Source organism: Patagioenas fasciata, chromosome 3, assembly GCF_037038585.1.
Source record: "Patagioenas fasciata isolate bPatFas1 chromosome 3, bPatFas1.hap1, whole genome shotgun sequence".
NCBI classification, from domain to species: domain Eukaryota; kingdom Metazoa; phylum Chordata; class Aves; order Columbiformes; family Columbidae; genus Patagioenas; species Patagioenas fasciata.
In genome coordinates, this window is record NC_092522.1 from 121,684,689 (window position 1) to 121,699,597 (window position 14,909).

General features: G+C 41.4%; 1 protein-coding gene across 1 annotated transcript in view; it reads right to left on the minus strand.

The window, feature by feature from the left end:
- The window catches only part of PKHD1 (PKHD1 ciliary IPT domain containing fibrocystin/polyductin), a 271,783-nt gene that overhangs the window by 179,994 nt on the left and 76,880 nt on the right, over positions 1-14,909 (minus strand). The window contains exon 36 of the mRNA XM_065834370.2: positions 4,171-4,318. Within this exon, the coding sequence (XP_065690442.2) occupies positions 4,171-4,318 (148 nt within the window). The remainder of the gene's footprint in view (positions 1-4,170; positions 4,319-14,909) is intronic.

The following is a 14,909-nucleotide window of genomic DNA, read 5'->3' on the forward strand; positions in this document are numbered from 1 at the left end:
GGATTTCACTCCTCCCCAGATCCACTTATGGGATCCATTCTAGCCACAGCCTGATCTGAGCATGGATTACAAGAGAGATGCAAAATATTGATGGATAAGCATTGCTCTTTGGACATAGGTTCAAAAATCAGGTAATAACTGACAATGTCATGTGTATCTTTGGGGATTATCAGTTCTCTCTTTTTTAAATTTTTCCCTTGATATCTCATAGTTTGAAAATAAAATTTTAAAAAATAAATTGATAAATTTAAAACCACTCCTGTTAACTGTGGTATTTTTGGAGAATGGGTGCACAGTTTTTAGAGGCACATGAAGTGGATCATATCTTTTCAAAGCCTCGGCCTAGAGTCAGGCCACGGATGCTGTTTTCAATAGGAATGCTAAGATAAAGCAATGCCCACAAGGGAGAGAAAGACAAGTGATATTTGGACTTCTCTAGAATAGAATCCAAAGCAATCTTCTCCCTTATGCCTGCAAGGATGGCCATCTCAAAGTTGCCATTGCAAAGGCAACTGGGGGTCTTCAACCCCACCAATGGACACTGACAGTGTCACCCCAAAATTCATCCCCACGGTACTCCTGAAACACCAGGCAGCTTGCTTGGTCTCCAGATCTCCCTGGAGCACTATAAGTTCAGACAAAGACAATAGCGTATGTCTGAGATACCAAACCATCAAACTCAAAGGAGTTGCTCAAATGCAAGCTCCACGCAAAGGAAATTTCCATGTGTCCTGGGTTATCATAAATATTTCCATACTTGTGACGTCGGGTTTCCAAATTAACTGCAATCTGCTGAATTTACAGAGTTATCTACAATCTGTCTATCTTGTATCTCTTCCTCAATCAGTATTGTCTGAGCAGTTTCACAGTCTGGCTATTAAACTTTCCACTACCAATAACCACGTGTTCAAGCTCCGCTTGTTGAGGGGGAGGCAGAAGCTGCTGAGTCCCCATGGCAATGAGCAGGACCCAGCTGCCTAATCCTATTGCTTTGGCCTCCAGATCTTCTGTCCAGTCTGGTCAGTACCAGAACCACGATACATTAATACAGCCAAAGCAGGGTCACGTTAAGGCTGCACGTGTAGCTGACATTCTTGTTACAATATTCTTTAAACAATTTCCAGAGTGTTAAAATCATCATAAGGAGACACCACAGGGGAAGTATTCTTAAAACTCATCGCTTAAAAAAAAAAAGGAATTTCAATAAATGGGCCCGTAAGTGTGTTGAGCTTGCTGGATACAGCCAGAAAATGGTCAGTATAGTGTCTTCACAGAAGAACAGACTCAGTAGCATTAGAGGTTTTTTTTCATCCATAAATCTGTTACATTTTCAGCTGGTGAGTATGCAGAGAGCCTGATGCTGACTCCTGAAAATCAAAGGGAGCAGAACTAGAATTCAAGCATGTTCTCCAGCTCCAGCAAAGAAAAACTCTCCAACTAGAAGAGGAATGGGATACTTTGATGAAAGCACTGAGCTACACCCACCTACAGGTGAGGGGTTTATTGCCATGCCCATCCTGCAGTTGGATAAGCTTAGTAGTTATTTGACATGTCCACAGAATCACGTAGTTGCTACTCTAAGGGGATCACCTAACTATGATACATCTGAAGATGGATATCTCTATTTAAGATAAGCAAGCCTTTGGTGGTGCATGTTTCTATCAATACAGGAGCCTAAACTTCCCTGAGCTGGACAACTTAAAGAAAGGTAAGGTTGGGAAAGATGAATTCAACTCATTCTCAGATCAGAGTAGATTTCGGCATGCCTGGGCAGGAACATCCCCAGGTTCCAGTATGAGTTGGGGAATGACCTATTAGAGAGCAGTGTAGGGGAAAGGGACTTGGGGGTCCTGGGGACAGCAGGGTGAGCATGAGCCAGCACTGTGCCCTTGTGGCCAGGAAGGCAAATGGAACCTGGGGTGGATTAGAAGGGAGGTGGTCAGTAGGTCAGAGAGGTTCTCCTGCCCCTCTACTCTGCCTTGGGGAGACCACACCTGGAATATTGTGTCCAGTTCTGGTCTCTCAGTTCCAGAAGGACAGGAAACTGCTGGAGAGAGTCCAGTGCAGGGCAACCAAGATGCTGAAGGGAGTGGAGCATCTCCCGTGTGAGGAAAGGCTGAGGGAGCTGGGACTCTTGAGCTTGGAGAAGAGGAGATTGAGGAATGACCTCATTCCTGGTTATCAATATGGAAAGGGTGAGTGTCAGGAGGATGGAGCCAGGCTCTTCTTGGTGACAACCAGTGATAGGACAAAGGGCAATGGGTGCAAACAGGAACACAGGAGGTTCCACTTAAATAGGAGAAGAAACTTCTTCCCAGTGAGGGTGCCAGAGCCTGGACCAGGTTGCCCAGGGAGGTTGTGGAGTCTCCTTCTCTGCAGACATTCAAACCCGCCTGGACACCTTCCTGTGGAACCTCAGCTGGGTGTTCCTGCTCCACCGGGGGGATTGCACTGGATGAGTTTTCCAGGTCCCTTCCAATCCCTGACATTCTGGAATTCTGTGATTCTGTAATGTCTTGACTCCAAATATAATCAAACCACCCATGTAAGTGCGGTAGATGCAACAAGTAAACTTCAGCAAAGGTGAAGCTCAGATTAACAATTATCATGTAGGTTTCCGGTTCTAAAGGGTTTGGTTCCTGTGTTTAGCATGTTGCAATGCTGAAAATAACAGCATCTTGAATATTTTAGTGCTGCTTTCCTAACTGAATCTACAGTATAAACCAAGCTTCTTGGAAAAAATGATAAATAGGAGCAATGATTTGAATGTCAGATGAGCCAAAGCCATAAAGATACTGCTCCAGACTTCATTAAATTCAATCAGACCTCCATTTGCTTCACGAGTGCTGACTCATAGATGAAATGTGCCTTTGAGTAGACCCGAAGTTCAAAGGGTTTCTGGTGTAATATTATGCCCTGCTTCTTCACAAAGTCAGAGATTGAGCCCCAAAATCCCTATTCAGATTTGCAGCCATTCTGACAGATCTGGGACGGCGACCTGTCTCCTCTACTAATCACACTGGGGTTAAGAAGGATCTTGCATCCTCCAGATTTAAGAATGTCACTGGGAAAGAGAAGGAAGAAAATGGTACTAAATCTTTCAGATTTTTTTAAATCTCAAATTCTTACTCTTTTTTTTTTTTCATGAATAATACTAGATGTAGCAATTCTTTAAAATCTCTGAACTTAGACTGAGCAAGTTCAATCTTTTTTTGGAAATATTTTCATAATAGGGACAAACTTGCAAAGTATGTTTTGTTGTTTGTTTTTTTTTTTTTTTTAATAGAACAATAATTCAAAGACAGATTAAAATATAATTGTCAAATGCAAGTTTTTCATCATCATCTCAATGAAAAGCTAACACCTTTAGCATCCTTTGAATATAAATCATTTTTACCAGCAAAATCTCAGGTCCTTAAACATATAAAACGTTCTCGTTCTATTTTTTGAGCTTCATTTCAGTAGGGGCTTACACATAGGCTTAACTTCAAGTAAGCAATGTCACCAGAACAACTAATTCACTTAATACCAAGCATGTGCACAACTGTTTTCACAACCAGGGCCTAATTTTCTGGGAGGACTATTTCTGTTACTGAATGACTAGTAATTTTAATTCTTACTTCGACACCCACAGAGATATAACTTCTGACACTTATGCTGAATCTATCCCAGGGTATGTGAACCCTGCAAACCCTCATAATGGTGCTTGGTTATTTACTCTCCACCAACCATGTTCTAGGATATTGGATTATTTATTACATTCAGTAGCTGTGGCCTCTGTAACATCGTTAATTTTGTAAAGGTTTTTGCAACACGCTTCCCTCAAAAATGCCAAACAAAATCGCGTTGATTATTGTTATCAGCGCTGCCATTATCACTGAACACCACTCAGGACAGCGGTGTTTTCAGTAGTTGGGGGAAAGAAAAAGGAAAAAAAAAGCCTTCCTACACATATTGTCAATATGCCTCAAACGGCATAAACAATGCCTTCTGCATACATAATAATTAAACGCTTCTCCCGGCCCCCAAGAGCATCTCCCAAGAGCAGACTCAGCTTATCCGACCAGGTTTCTCCTCAATGCAGGAGCTGGGCAAGGGAAGGGGAGATCACAGCCATTAAAAACTCCAGCCCTGGAGGAACAAGAGCACTGAACCCCTCCTTGTGCAGACCTTTGAGATGCAGCAGGTTGAGGGTGGTCGTGCTGGTCCCCAGTAGCAGGGTCCGGCCTTCTATCGTGACATTGTCGCCATCTCGCGGCGGGTGGCCAGCGGGCCAGCTGGAGTCCTCGTCCCACCGGCCACAAAACTGGAGGGCGAGCTGGAAAGAAAAAGACCCAGAGAGGTTCAAAACTCACCCTTTCCACCCTTCGGGAACCCAGCTTGCCAAGAACGCGGTGGAAGAGAAGACAACGCCACTTTGACTGCTTTCCCAATGGGATTCAACGTCAAGGGATGAAGGGACATCGGGGTCAGAGAGGTTCACAGCTTTCAGAAATGCCCTTCACAATTTGGGGTTGCCTCTTGTTCTATTCTGGTTAATGAGGGGCTCGCTGCAGGTCTGGCTGCGGAAAGTCCGCAGATTTCCTGGTGTGTGTCTCTCTCTGCCTCTCAAAAGGCAGAACTGCACGTTAATTCCTGGCATTGTCAGAAAAATAGCCTGCGGAGTTCAGAATTGAAACACCCAGCTAGATGGGCAATACTTTGCTTTCCAAATTTTTTCAAAGGCTCTCCTGCCGCTTGTCCACATTTAGAGAGACATTCCTACTTTCAAATACCTTTTTAGCTCACTCAGCTTATCCAGTATTATTATCACCTCTCCTTTCATGGCTTGCAAATCAATTCCAAATAAACCACTGAATAACTCGAAAACAGCAAATAGGCTGACTCGTGATGAGCAGTGGCAAAATGATGCCCGCCTGTTTCAAGTCATGGTTCCTCTTCACCTCTAAACTTTAAGCAAGAACTTCACAGTGAAAGTTTGACCAGTTTATTGAGGAATGTGTACGTACTTTTGCATGGATGTGGGTGCACAAGTGTGGACATAGGCGTTCATAACATATTTTTTAGGACTAGCATGTGAACTAGTGAGAACAGCCTCAGCTGATCTGAGGTAGGGGAAGAAACCAGACATGGAAATATTTGTGGTCCTCACTGGATTATGCTAATCCGAAACAGCAGTGGAAAAAATTACCACAATACAAAAGTAAAATATAGTTACTCCATTTTCAATCATTTTCTCCATCACGTGCATTAAAGCTTTTGCTCCATGTCTGTGGTTTAGGTGAATCAATACTGGTGATGTTATGATAGTTATTCTTTCGACTGTGCTATTGTCAGTTTAAGCTTTATGTGCCTGATGTTCTATACAACATTTACCATAGCACCTAGAGCAGTCAGGTAACTATTATATGGTGACTACTGTCCTAATTATTTACACCAGGGAATAGGTGTCAGTTCCCAGGCTAAATTATACAACTGCTTTCTGTCAATCCTGTCTGTGGGGTATAGATGCTGGTATTTTCTATCTCCTGTCCCACTCTACCACTTTGCTACAAAGGGAATTATTTGGTTCACTTTAGACTGAAACCTGGGACTGCATTAACATGCACAGTGAAAACATCTGGGGAGTTAAATCTCTGGCGTCAGAGGGAGTGAACACCATCATTACCAAAGCACAGATAAGCCTTCACATCTGTACACAAATGTCACAGAGAGTACAATTTATCCATGGTTGCTAAGTGTAATAGGATAAATCCCGTCTTCATTACTTGCAAACACATATTTACATATTTCAGAGATTTAGGACAAAATTCCAGCTGAAATGAGGTTTACCTTCACCAACTGCCTTTCCAGAGATGCCGTGAATTACTCTTCACTGATACTGCTTTGAACCAGATTATACACAATATACAAAGGTACACAATAGACCCGCTGAAAAAGGAGCTAATTAAACTTGTTTTTATCTCAGAGCAGGGGACAGAGGAGGCTACAGCACATAGAAAGACACACGTTTCCCAGATACACTGCTTATCAAGCCAACTGTAGCACAAAATTACAAATTCCATAAACTTCTGTCTGGCAACAACTCAATCAATGCCACTAGCAAAATACTGCATGATACAGTTGTGAAATGGTGGGATTCATAGAATATTTTGTTAGGAAAGTTTTTTAAATTGCTTAAAGCCACTCTGACATCACCCTGACCCCCTCAAGTCTCTTAGAAGCCTCCAATTAACTCTAGTGGAAAAACAAGGGCATAAAGAATGTATCAGACCGCATTTCTTGCTAGCACCAAAAACTCAGTAAACTGTTGTTAGAAGTCCTGCAAGAGAAGAATTCTTGCAAGAATAAACTCTTCTGAATTTGACTTTTTTTAAGTTGGCTCTCTTTTCTAACTGGAAAACATCTTAGTTCTTCATTTAAGATTTTCTCTGTATCTCAGTGTTTAAGCTATTCTTTCTAGGTTTCTGCTGTCACCTTAGAAGACTCTGCACCCATTCAGTTTACCAATACCCTCTGGCAAAAAAGCCAGTAGTTCAGACATGCCAGTGTAATAAGGCACAAGGAAAGGTTGAAACCATCTGAGGAACTAAGAACTATCAATGATCTTAAGAATATAACTCAGAAAATCTACAAATACACTGCAACGAAGTGCTCTGTTATTTAGAAGATACAAGTGACCACAGTAAGAGGCAGTCCCTACACCATCAAGCTAAATAAAGATGGATTTTATTGTTTGAAAGAAAGTTTACTACACAATAATGATTATACAGAGGCAGAAAATGAGTTCGTTAAGGTCATAAATATCTCTATTTTTCCACCCAGACCATACCTACAGGTTTCCAGTGAGGAGAAGACAGGCTTAGTCTGCTGCCATGTGCATCTCCTGCATGTGCATCTTTCAGCTGATTTCTGATTTGTATTATCTTTTTTTTAAAAAAAAAATATAAACAGATTAACATAACTAATAACACAGTACCAAGAGCTGTTTATAATCGCTTATACGATCCTAGAATTATCATGGAGATAATAAATCCAAAGAATCTGAAGAGAGAAAAGGGGGGTTGCTCAAAGAAAATATTTTACATTACCACAGAGTAGAAGAATGCATAGGGGTTGTGGGGGGTTATAGGGAAAGCAGCTCTGTAGGAACTAAGGAAAGACATTGAACTGATGGAGAGAAATGAGATAGCAGAAGATTTTATTCAGCGACCCTTCTCTCGCAGTCCTACACCCTTCCCTAAGATGAAAGAGCACCTCCTGAAGACCTTTGAAAGAAGAAGGTGTGATCCAGCACGAGGCCAGTGAAATGGTCAGCTGCCCCAAATCACAAGTACAGTTTGCCTGGACCTTCTGAATCCCATACGATCACCCTCTCCCTGTTTTCTGGGAGAAAAGCACAGTGCAGTTTCCAACTCCAATGGACTCTCTGAGTTCCTTTGCTGAATGGTGGTGGTTATGTCCAGCTCCTTTTAAGCAGTTCATGGTGCACTAACCTATGGGACAGGTTGTAGCCCATGCTACACGCACCGAATACCACTGTTTCTGCATGATACAGGTGGCATGGGAGATTTTCCTGCTCTGTAGGCTGAGCATGTTCTCACAAGCACTGGGATGGACCAACTCACTTGAGACCTCCAAGAAAAAACAGTGAGATAGTCATCTTATCTCTTGAAGGGCTGTATGACCATATCCTAAACATCTTCCTCATGAAGAGACCCCAGCTCCTTTCCCTCTACCTGTGTCTGAGCATGGTAAGAACTTTCCTCTCACTGTTTTTTCATAGAAGCAAAGCTCATTCCCTTTGTATTTTCTTCCCCAGCTTCGCACACAGCATTTACCTTATGGTGTTTAATTTAAACACTTCTCCATAAGGCTGAAGAGCAGCAGCATCTGCAAGCACCAAGGTCATGGCTGAGTGACCATTCAGGGCACTGCCCAGGGCAGTGGTGGAGTCACCATTCCTGGAGGGGTTTCAAAGGCGTTTAGATGAGATTCTGAGGGACATGGTTTAGTGCTAGAGTTAGGTTGGGTTATGGTTGGACTCAATCCTGAGGGTCTTTTCCAACTGAAATGATCCTGTGATTCTATCCCATGCGTTCTTTCTGAATTAACCAAGGGGAAGCCACAGAGCCAAGGAAAGCTGCACATTTTCTCTGTGTGCTTTTTCCAGCTTCAGCACAGGGCACAACTGATGGCAGGGACCTTGAAAGTTAGGATAGGGGAAAGAGGAGTTGGTATAAAACAAGCCCTGAATGCTGAAGCTGGAGCTGCCTGAAGCTGCTGAAGTGAGGTGGTAGCTTCACACTCTGGCTTCAGCACATACCAGATAGCTGGAAAGATGATCTGGAGGAAACAAAGCTTACGAGACCACAACATCTCTGAATCCATCTGTGTCACTGTCATTACTCACGCTTGAACGTGGCCAACTGGAGCTAGGTCTAACAGGAGGAGTGAGAGCACAAAGATGTTGTATTCCTGCAAGGTCAAAGAAAATCAGTAGCTAGATCGAAGCCCAAGGAACAGAAGTAGAGCATGAACTGAACACTTAAAATCATCACACAAACTTCTGCAGGATGCACCCTCATGTCAGACACCAATAGGAAACCCACCCTGGCAACATTTCACGTTTTGAATCGAGGACAGCAGACAAAACTAACTCAGTAAGGAACCAAACCTGCAAAATTTGGGCAGAAACCCCAGGTGGGTGGGGAACCTCAAGCACTGGGAATCCCTAAGAAGCTAGTTGTTCTTCCTGAGGTACCAAAGACCACAAGGACCAGGGAAAGGATCTGACATGAAAATTCAATGAGCGCAGTCCTGCAATATCTTATCTCCTCCACTTGGTGTGTGTCATGCACAACTCATTTCAAGCCCATACCTTCTGTACCAAGCCCATAGCTTCTCCACCATTAGAGATCCAAAACCATGAATGAATTAAGGTGAAATAATGTTTTAATAGTATACAATAAAAGATTCACAATCTCCTTGCAATTCAGCAAATAACCCACTTGCTCCCTGCTGCGCTTTTTTTCTCTGTTTTCAGGCAGATTTCTTTCCATTTTATATTTTTAGCTGCTGCTGTTGTCAGCCAGCCTGGGGTTGCCTTTATGTCAGCCTTTGGGGACATGATCTCTCAGCATCAGTTTCTCAGCTTGTGCCTGTGACTACCAGGGCTCAGAAACAGCATCCACAACTGCAACAAATGAATAAATAGCAGCGATGTACTCGCATTCCCACACAGGCTGCCAAAGAGCTCGGAAAGGGAAGGGATTGTAAGTGACCACTCCCCCGATGTTTCATTCAAATTTTTGTAAATAACAGTCATTCTGCTGACACAACGTGGTTATCTGGTGATTTTTAACTCCCTCTTCCCCAGAATGTGAGGCAGTCTTTGGGTTTAAAAGGGTTGGGAAGATCCTGTTTAGATGCAGTCTAGATCATTTGACCTCGCTTTGTGGTAACTTTTGCGTTTGCTTGGTTCGGTGAGGATTTTTTTGGACTATAGTCCAGAAAAAGAGAACTGCAACAACTATTACAGTTACAAAGAGCCCTCATCCTCTGATAAGAAAAAGGTAGAAATTATAAAACTAAAGTAAGAATCAGCAATGTAATTAAACAGAGACAAGTTTAACACTTTAAGTGGTGGAGTACAGAAAATATTTCTACATGCTGTAGACCCAGGACTCCAATGTCACATTTGAAAACACTCCAATTTCAGTGATGGATACAGGGCTCTCAGTTCACTTTCCAGGCTGTGAACTCTTGACAGCTCCTTGGTTTAATACATCAAGGAAAAGATTTACACCCCACCCACCAAACCCGCATCCACCTGAAGTAAAGAAAAACATGTATGTGGAGACAAAAGAGGAGGGGAGGTATTTTATTACAATAGATGCCTTTTACAAGGAAAGTATTTGCAGCCATCTGCTCTAATTATTCCTCCTGTATTGGCCAGCATCTTCATGCAACAATAGAAATAATTATCTCCTCAAGGGCAAAAGAAAAATATTTACAGAAACAAAACAAAAGTTGATTATTTTTAGCTTCTAGGGAAATAAGAAACAACAAGCTACTTCTTAATGAAGGAGCAATTAGGAAGGTGGGTAGAACATCTATAATTAAAACATACAAATTGGTGCAGGCTCCTTCTACACATACTTCAAGGGCTGCAAATATGTGTTATTTGCTGCGGTCAGTGGAGTTACCATGTAAAACACTGCCCAGAGCTCAAAGAATCTGAACCTGTCTCTTGGCATCATTCCCTGCCTCTCCTGCTTGTAGGACCTCTAACCAGTTGCCAAATTAAACAAAAACACTCACCAAAACAAAGTCATAAAATTTCAGTTGACACAGATAGGTCTTGCTCTGTATAACCAGCATCCCCAAGACAAGTACGATAGGGCACAACTTCATCTTGCTGTTATAAAAACTGTTTGCTGCATGCACTTCATCATTGAGTGTAAAAAACATCCTTTTTTTCTATATAAAACAAAAGGGACTTTTACAATTGTTTTTCCATTCCCGGCAGTCTGTTCTGCTAACAAAGAATGAAGATACATATACAGCCTCTTTGGGAAAGATGGAAAAAGGTCTTCCCAAAGAGGACAGAAAATTCCTTACATTGTACAAAACCAAGGATAAGCAGCAAGAAAAAATATTCTCTCTAGCAACGGTACAGTGCAACATCTTATTTCATAGACAAATCTATGGACTTTGGCTTCCATACAGAAATTAGTAGAATTTAGTTGGCTGTGCTATGAAATGAAAGAATGGCCAAACCAAAGCTGGTCAGAGCTAATAATGAATGCAGAAATTCCTGATGGTTCTCCAGGTAGTCTCAGGGCAGGGGATACCACATAATGTTTGTTACAGCAGTGCAGTAAACAGACACCAACTGGCTACAAAGACCTGCAAATCAACAAGGTTGTGAACCATTCTCTACCCTAGGCAATTTTCCTTTCCTTCCAAAAAGGCCAATTTTCACTACAGAAATGCAAACAAGATGGAGGTTAAGAGTTACCAGTTTTTGCGGGCTTCCTTTTGTCCATGCAGCAATTTCAGAGAATTTCAGAAGCTGCCTTCAAATATTAATGTAACTCGTATTGAGTTTATTTGGAAATCAGAGTGCCAAAGCAGTCTAGTGGATCTTACAATGTGATCAGCTACACCTTAAAGGATTTCCATTCACATGCATTTCATTACAACACTCCAACTTTGCCATTGGTTAAGGCATTTCCAAGGAGCTTTCTGAACTGGATATGAGGGACTAGAAAATAGCAAAAAAAAGAATTGCTAGAGAAGCTTGTGATAAACAATCTACTCCCTTTTTTTAGTAAAAAGTACCACATTCACCTCTATAATTTCTATTTCATCTGGTTCTATTTGGAAAGTCCTTTGAAAGAATATGGAAAAACTGGGAGCGTATTTCAACTTCTCTAATTTCTCTCAGCCTTCTCTCAAAGAAAGGCAATCTCTTGGCTCCTAGTTGTTCATCAGCTTCAAACCTTGAGAAATTTCTCACCTGGTTTAATTTCATATGATGATGATCCTGAAAACAACATGATCTGACCACTGAGGTCCTTCTTCTCTGAGCGATGTGTTAAGAGAATCCTTGATGCCAGTTTATCAACGAAGAATAGGGTGATAGTTTTTAGATGTTGGTACAAACTGCCTTGGCAAAACTGAAGAATTTTACTAACGATTGAGAGGAATGGAAGGAAGTTCACCTCAAATTCATTGTCATGGCAGAGACCACCCATGGTGAACCCAACTGAGCAGGCACTGGTAACCAAACTGGGCAACAAAGGTGGATAGATAATGGGACCAACTTTTTCCAGTTTCTGAAAGAAATTATACAAAAAGTGGCAGGATGGTTGTACTCAAGTCACATCTAGAGAACTATGCAATTGGAAAAAATGAATCATTTATTCTAAAAGGCAATATTATCTCCAAGAAGTCTGGAAGTAACTGTAGCTATGAATAAACTAAATTTGAAAATTAGCAGAATGCTTCTGACTATCCATGCACTGAGATTCTGTAACAAGTTTCCAGAGGCAGTAGGAGACCAAATTGTTTTTTCCCTTGTGAATTGACGCACTTGGCATGATTCTGATAGAACAAGCCTGGAACATAACCCGACAAACCCTTTCCATGGCCACAAGATGATGTTTTTATAACTATCTTCATCATTTACTGCTATGTAACTTCTCTTTACCTTTATTTCTAATCAACACTGCCTCTACCCTGAGTTAAGATGAAAGGGTTACATTTCATTTTTTCTTTCTCTTTTTAATTTTAGCTGTCCTGTAGGAATTATTCTGACTTCTGCTGAGTTGCGCAGGCACAAAAAGGGAAGAATCTGGCTGGGCATGTTCTCTGTGGGACTGATGAATGACCCAAGTCTCTCTCCAACTATTACAGGATAAATCTGTTTACACACAAAAAATTGACCTGGGCTGGTGAGGTGGGACTAGAACCAGGAAACTGGCACGTCCCAGAGGTAAAAATGCATTTGCAGCCAACAGCATTAGTAACTCAAGACCATAAACAAGCCACGCTGTCATTAATTACTCAGACAGGGGCAGCCACAAAAGCAGTGAGAAGACCCAAAAGCCAACTGTAAATAGTTCATCGAGCTGATTAGTTCAGAAAAAAATGAGTGGGCAGTTTCGGAGGTCAGAGCCCATGGCACAAGTCAATCTCAGGCCAATTTGCAACTGGACGATGGCATGAGAAACAGCTTGATTCCTGTTTTTAAAAAATAATTAAAAAAAAAAAAAATCCCAAACAACTAAACCAGCAAAATCACTCAAAAAAAAAAAAAAAAAAAAACACACACACCAAAAAAATAATAAAAAAAGGCTTTTTCAGCAGGGGAGTAATCACTGCAATTTCCAAGCACAGAAGGTAAAGCTCTTTGCACCAGAGGTATTTAATTAAGGACATGGAGTATTAGTTAGATCTAATGATGCTTTCATAGGGAGGGCACTGAAACGACATCGCTGTTGTCAGGGGGTGCATATCCCAGATATAGCACAAGTTGGCTTCCTATACAGAGACAACAAAGCTCACCCAAATACAGGGTAAAATAACCAAATAAGGCAGGGGCATAGGGGTGATACAGGCAGCATTAAGCCACTCTGTAATCCAACAAATCCATGGGAAAGTCCAGATCTATTTACCACACTCATGTGAGTCCCAAAGCTTTGTTCCTGGGTCTCTCAGGGTCTTTTGACAGTTCTGGTGAGAGACTGATCCTACAAACAGAAATGTGTATTTCAAATATAGAAAGAAAACACAGGAAACGCCCTTGAGCACATGATGGTTTTTTGTGCTTTAGCAGAAATTCCCTGCAGCTGCTGGTAAAGGAGAAGATGCCCTGGCTGTTGATGCCTTAATGTCTGAGGAAAATGCAGAAACTCACAAGAAGAGAATGGGAAAGTCTGAAGCCAAATAGGCTCAAAGTGTGAAAATGTTTGGAAATCACTGAATCAGAGATGCAGATACAGTAACAGAAGCACACACTTTGGACTCTACTATAAATCTACTGAAGATTCTCAGATGATGGAAAGTGCTGTCTCTGGTGAAATTACAAGTAAAATTCCAATTCACTTCAAAAAAAAAGCTGGGATTGTACTTTTTGGTGACTTAGTTCAGCATGTCAGAGAATTATAGAAGAGCCTAGTTTCACAACAGGCAACTTTTTTCTGCAGTAACTCATTGTTAATTCACAAGAATCTTCCTAATGTTAATTTATGGCTTGATATTCAGAGGCAGTGTATTTCATTGGAAGGTATCTCAGTGGAGTATTTTAATCTCAAACCCAGCTTGCATGAAAATCCTGTGCACGTAAACACCGGGGAATTCAGTGCAGTCTTCCAGTTTAGATACAACACGACTGGTTTTCCCTTTCCAGAGCACAGTTAAAGGGCACACATAATTTACACATCTCTCTAAATCAGTGATTTCTCAAAGGATGAAGGTTTCTGAGACAACTTAAAAATGGCAATTTAACGGTAATGGGAAAATTGCAACATCAAGTTGTTTACACAAGCAGAATAACCAAGCCTGGTGACTGTGTTGGACTTTGCTTATGCACTGTGTAAATATTGTCTCACAAGTGAACGATCTTTACTTACTTTAATCTGAGAGCAAATACTGCAAATACAAAGATTAGCTTAACAATTTTGCAACCACCTGCAGGAAAATCAAATAAACTACACATGTATGTGTCAACAGGAAGGATTTCTGAATGAGCAGATATACATGAAATGGGGTGAGAAGAATGAGGCTGACCCACTCCAACAGTGTCAGTGAGGAGCTGATGATGATGGCTCAGGTAGGAGAAAAAACAAAACAAAATTAAACAGAAAACAACCAAACAAATAAAGGAATTCCAACCTTGTGAGAGTCCCAAAGTAGCTGTGAGGGTGGGCTGGAGGTCAGAATGCTGGGGTGGGATCCAGCCCCTGACTTTCACACAGCTCCTGTAGGGGTGTAGGGGATACAAACGAACTGATACACAAACCATCTTCACTGTCCACCTGGTTTACAAGAGGTTTTCAGTGATTTACCACTCCAAAGTGCTTTGAAGAGGCAAAGTTCTGCATGTCAGCTACAACTGGGTGTGTCTTATGCATAAAATAAAGAATATAGACAGCAAAACTACACAACCCAAGACAAACACTGATACTGCTATATATACATCCACATCTCCTCGGTCAATGAAGCAAGACCATTGAAGTGACTGCGACACAACACATTTCTTCTATTATAGAATTGTTTTGGTTGGACAGCATTTTGACCGTTTCATGAAGAGATTCAGGCATATCTTGAAAAATACTTCATTATCATCAAAGTGTTGCTCCTCTGAAACATCTTTTACCAATAAGAACATTTTAAGCAAC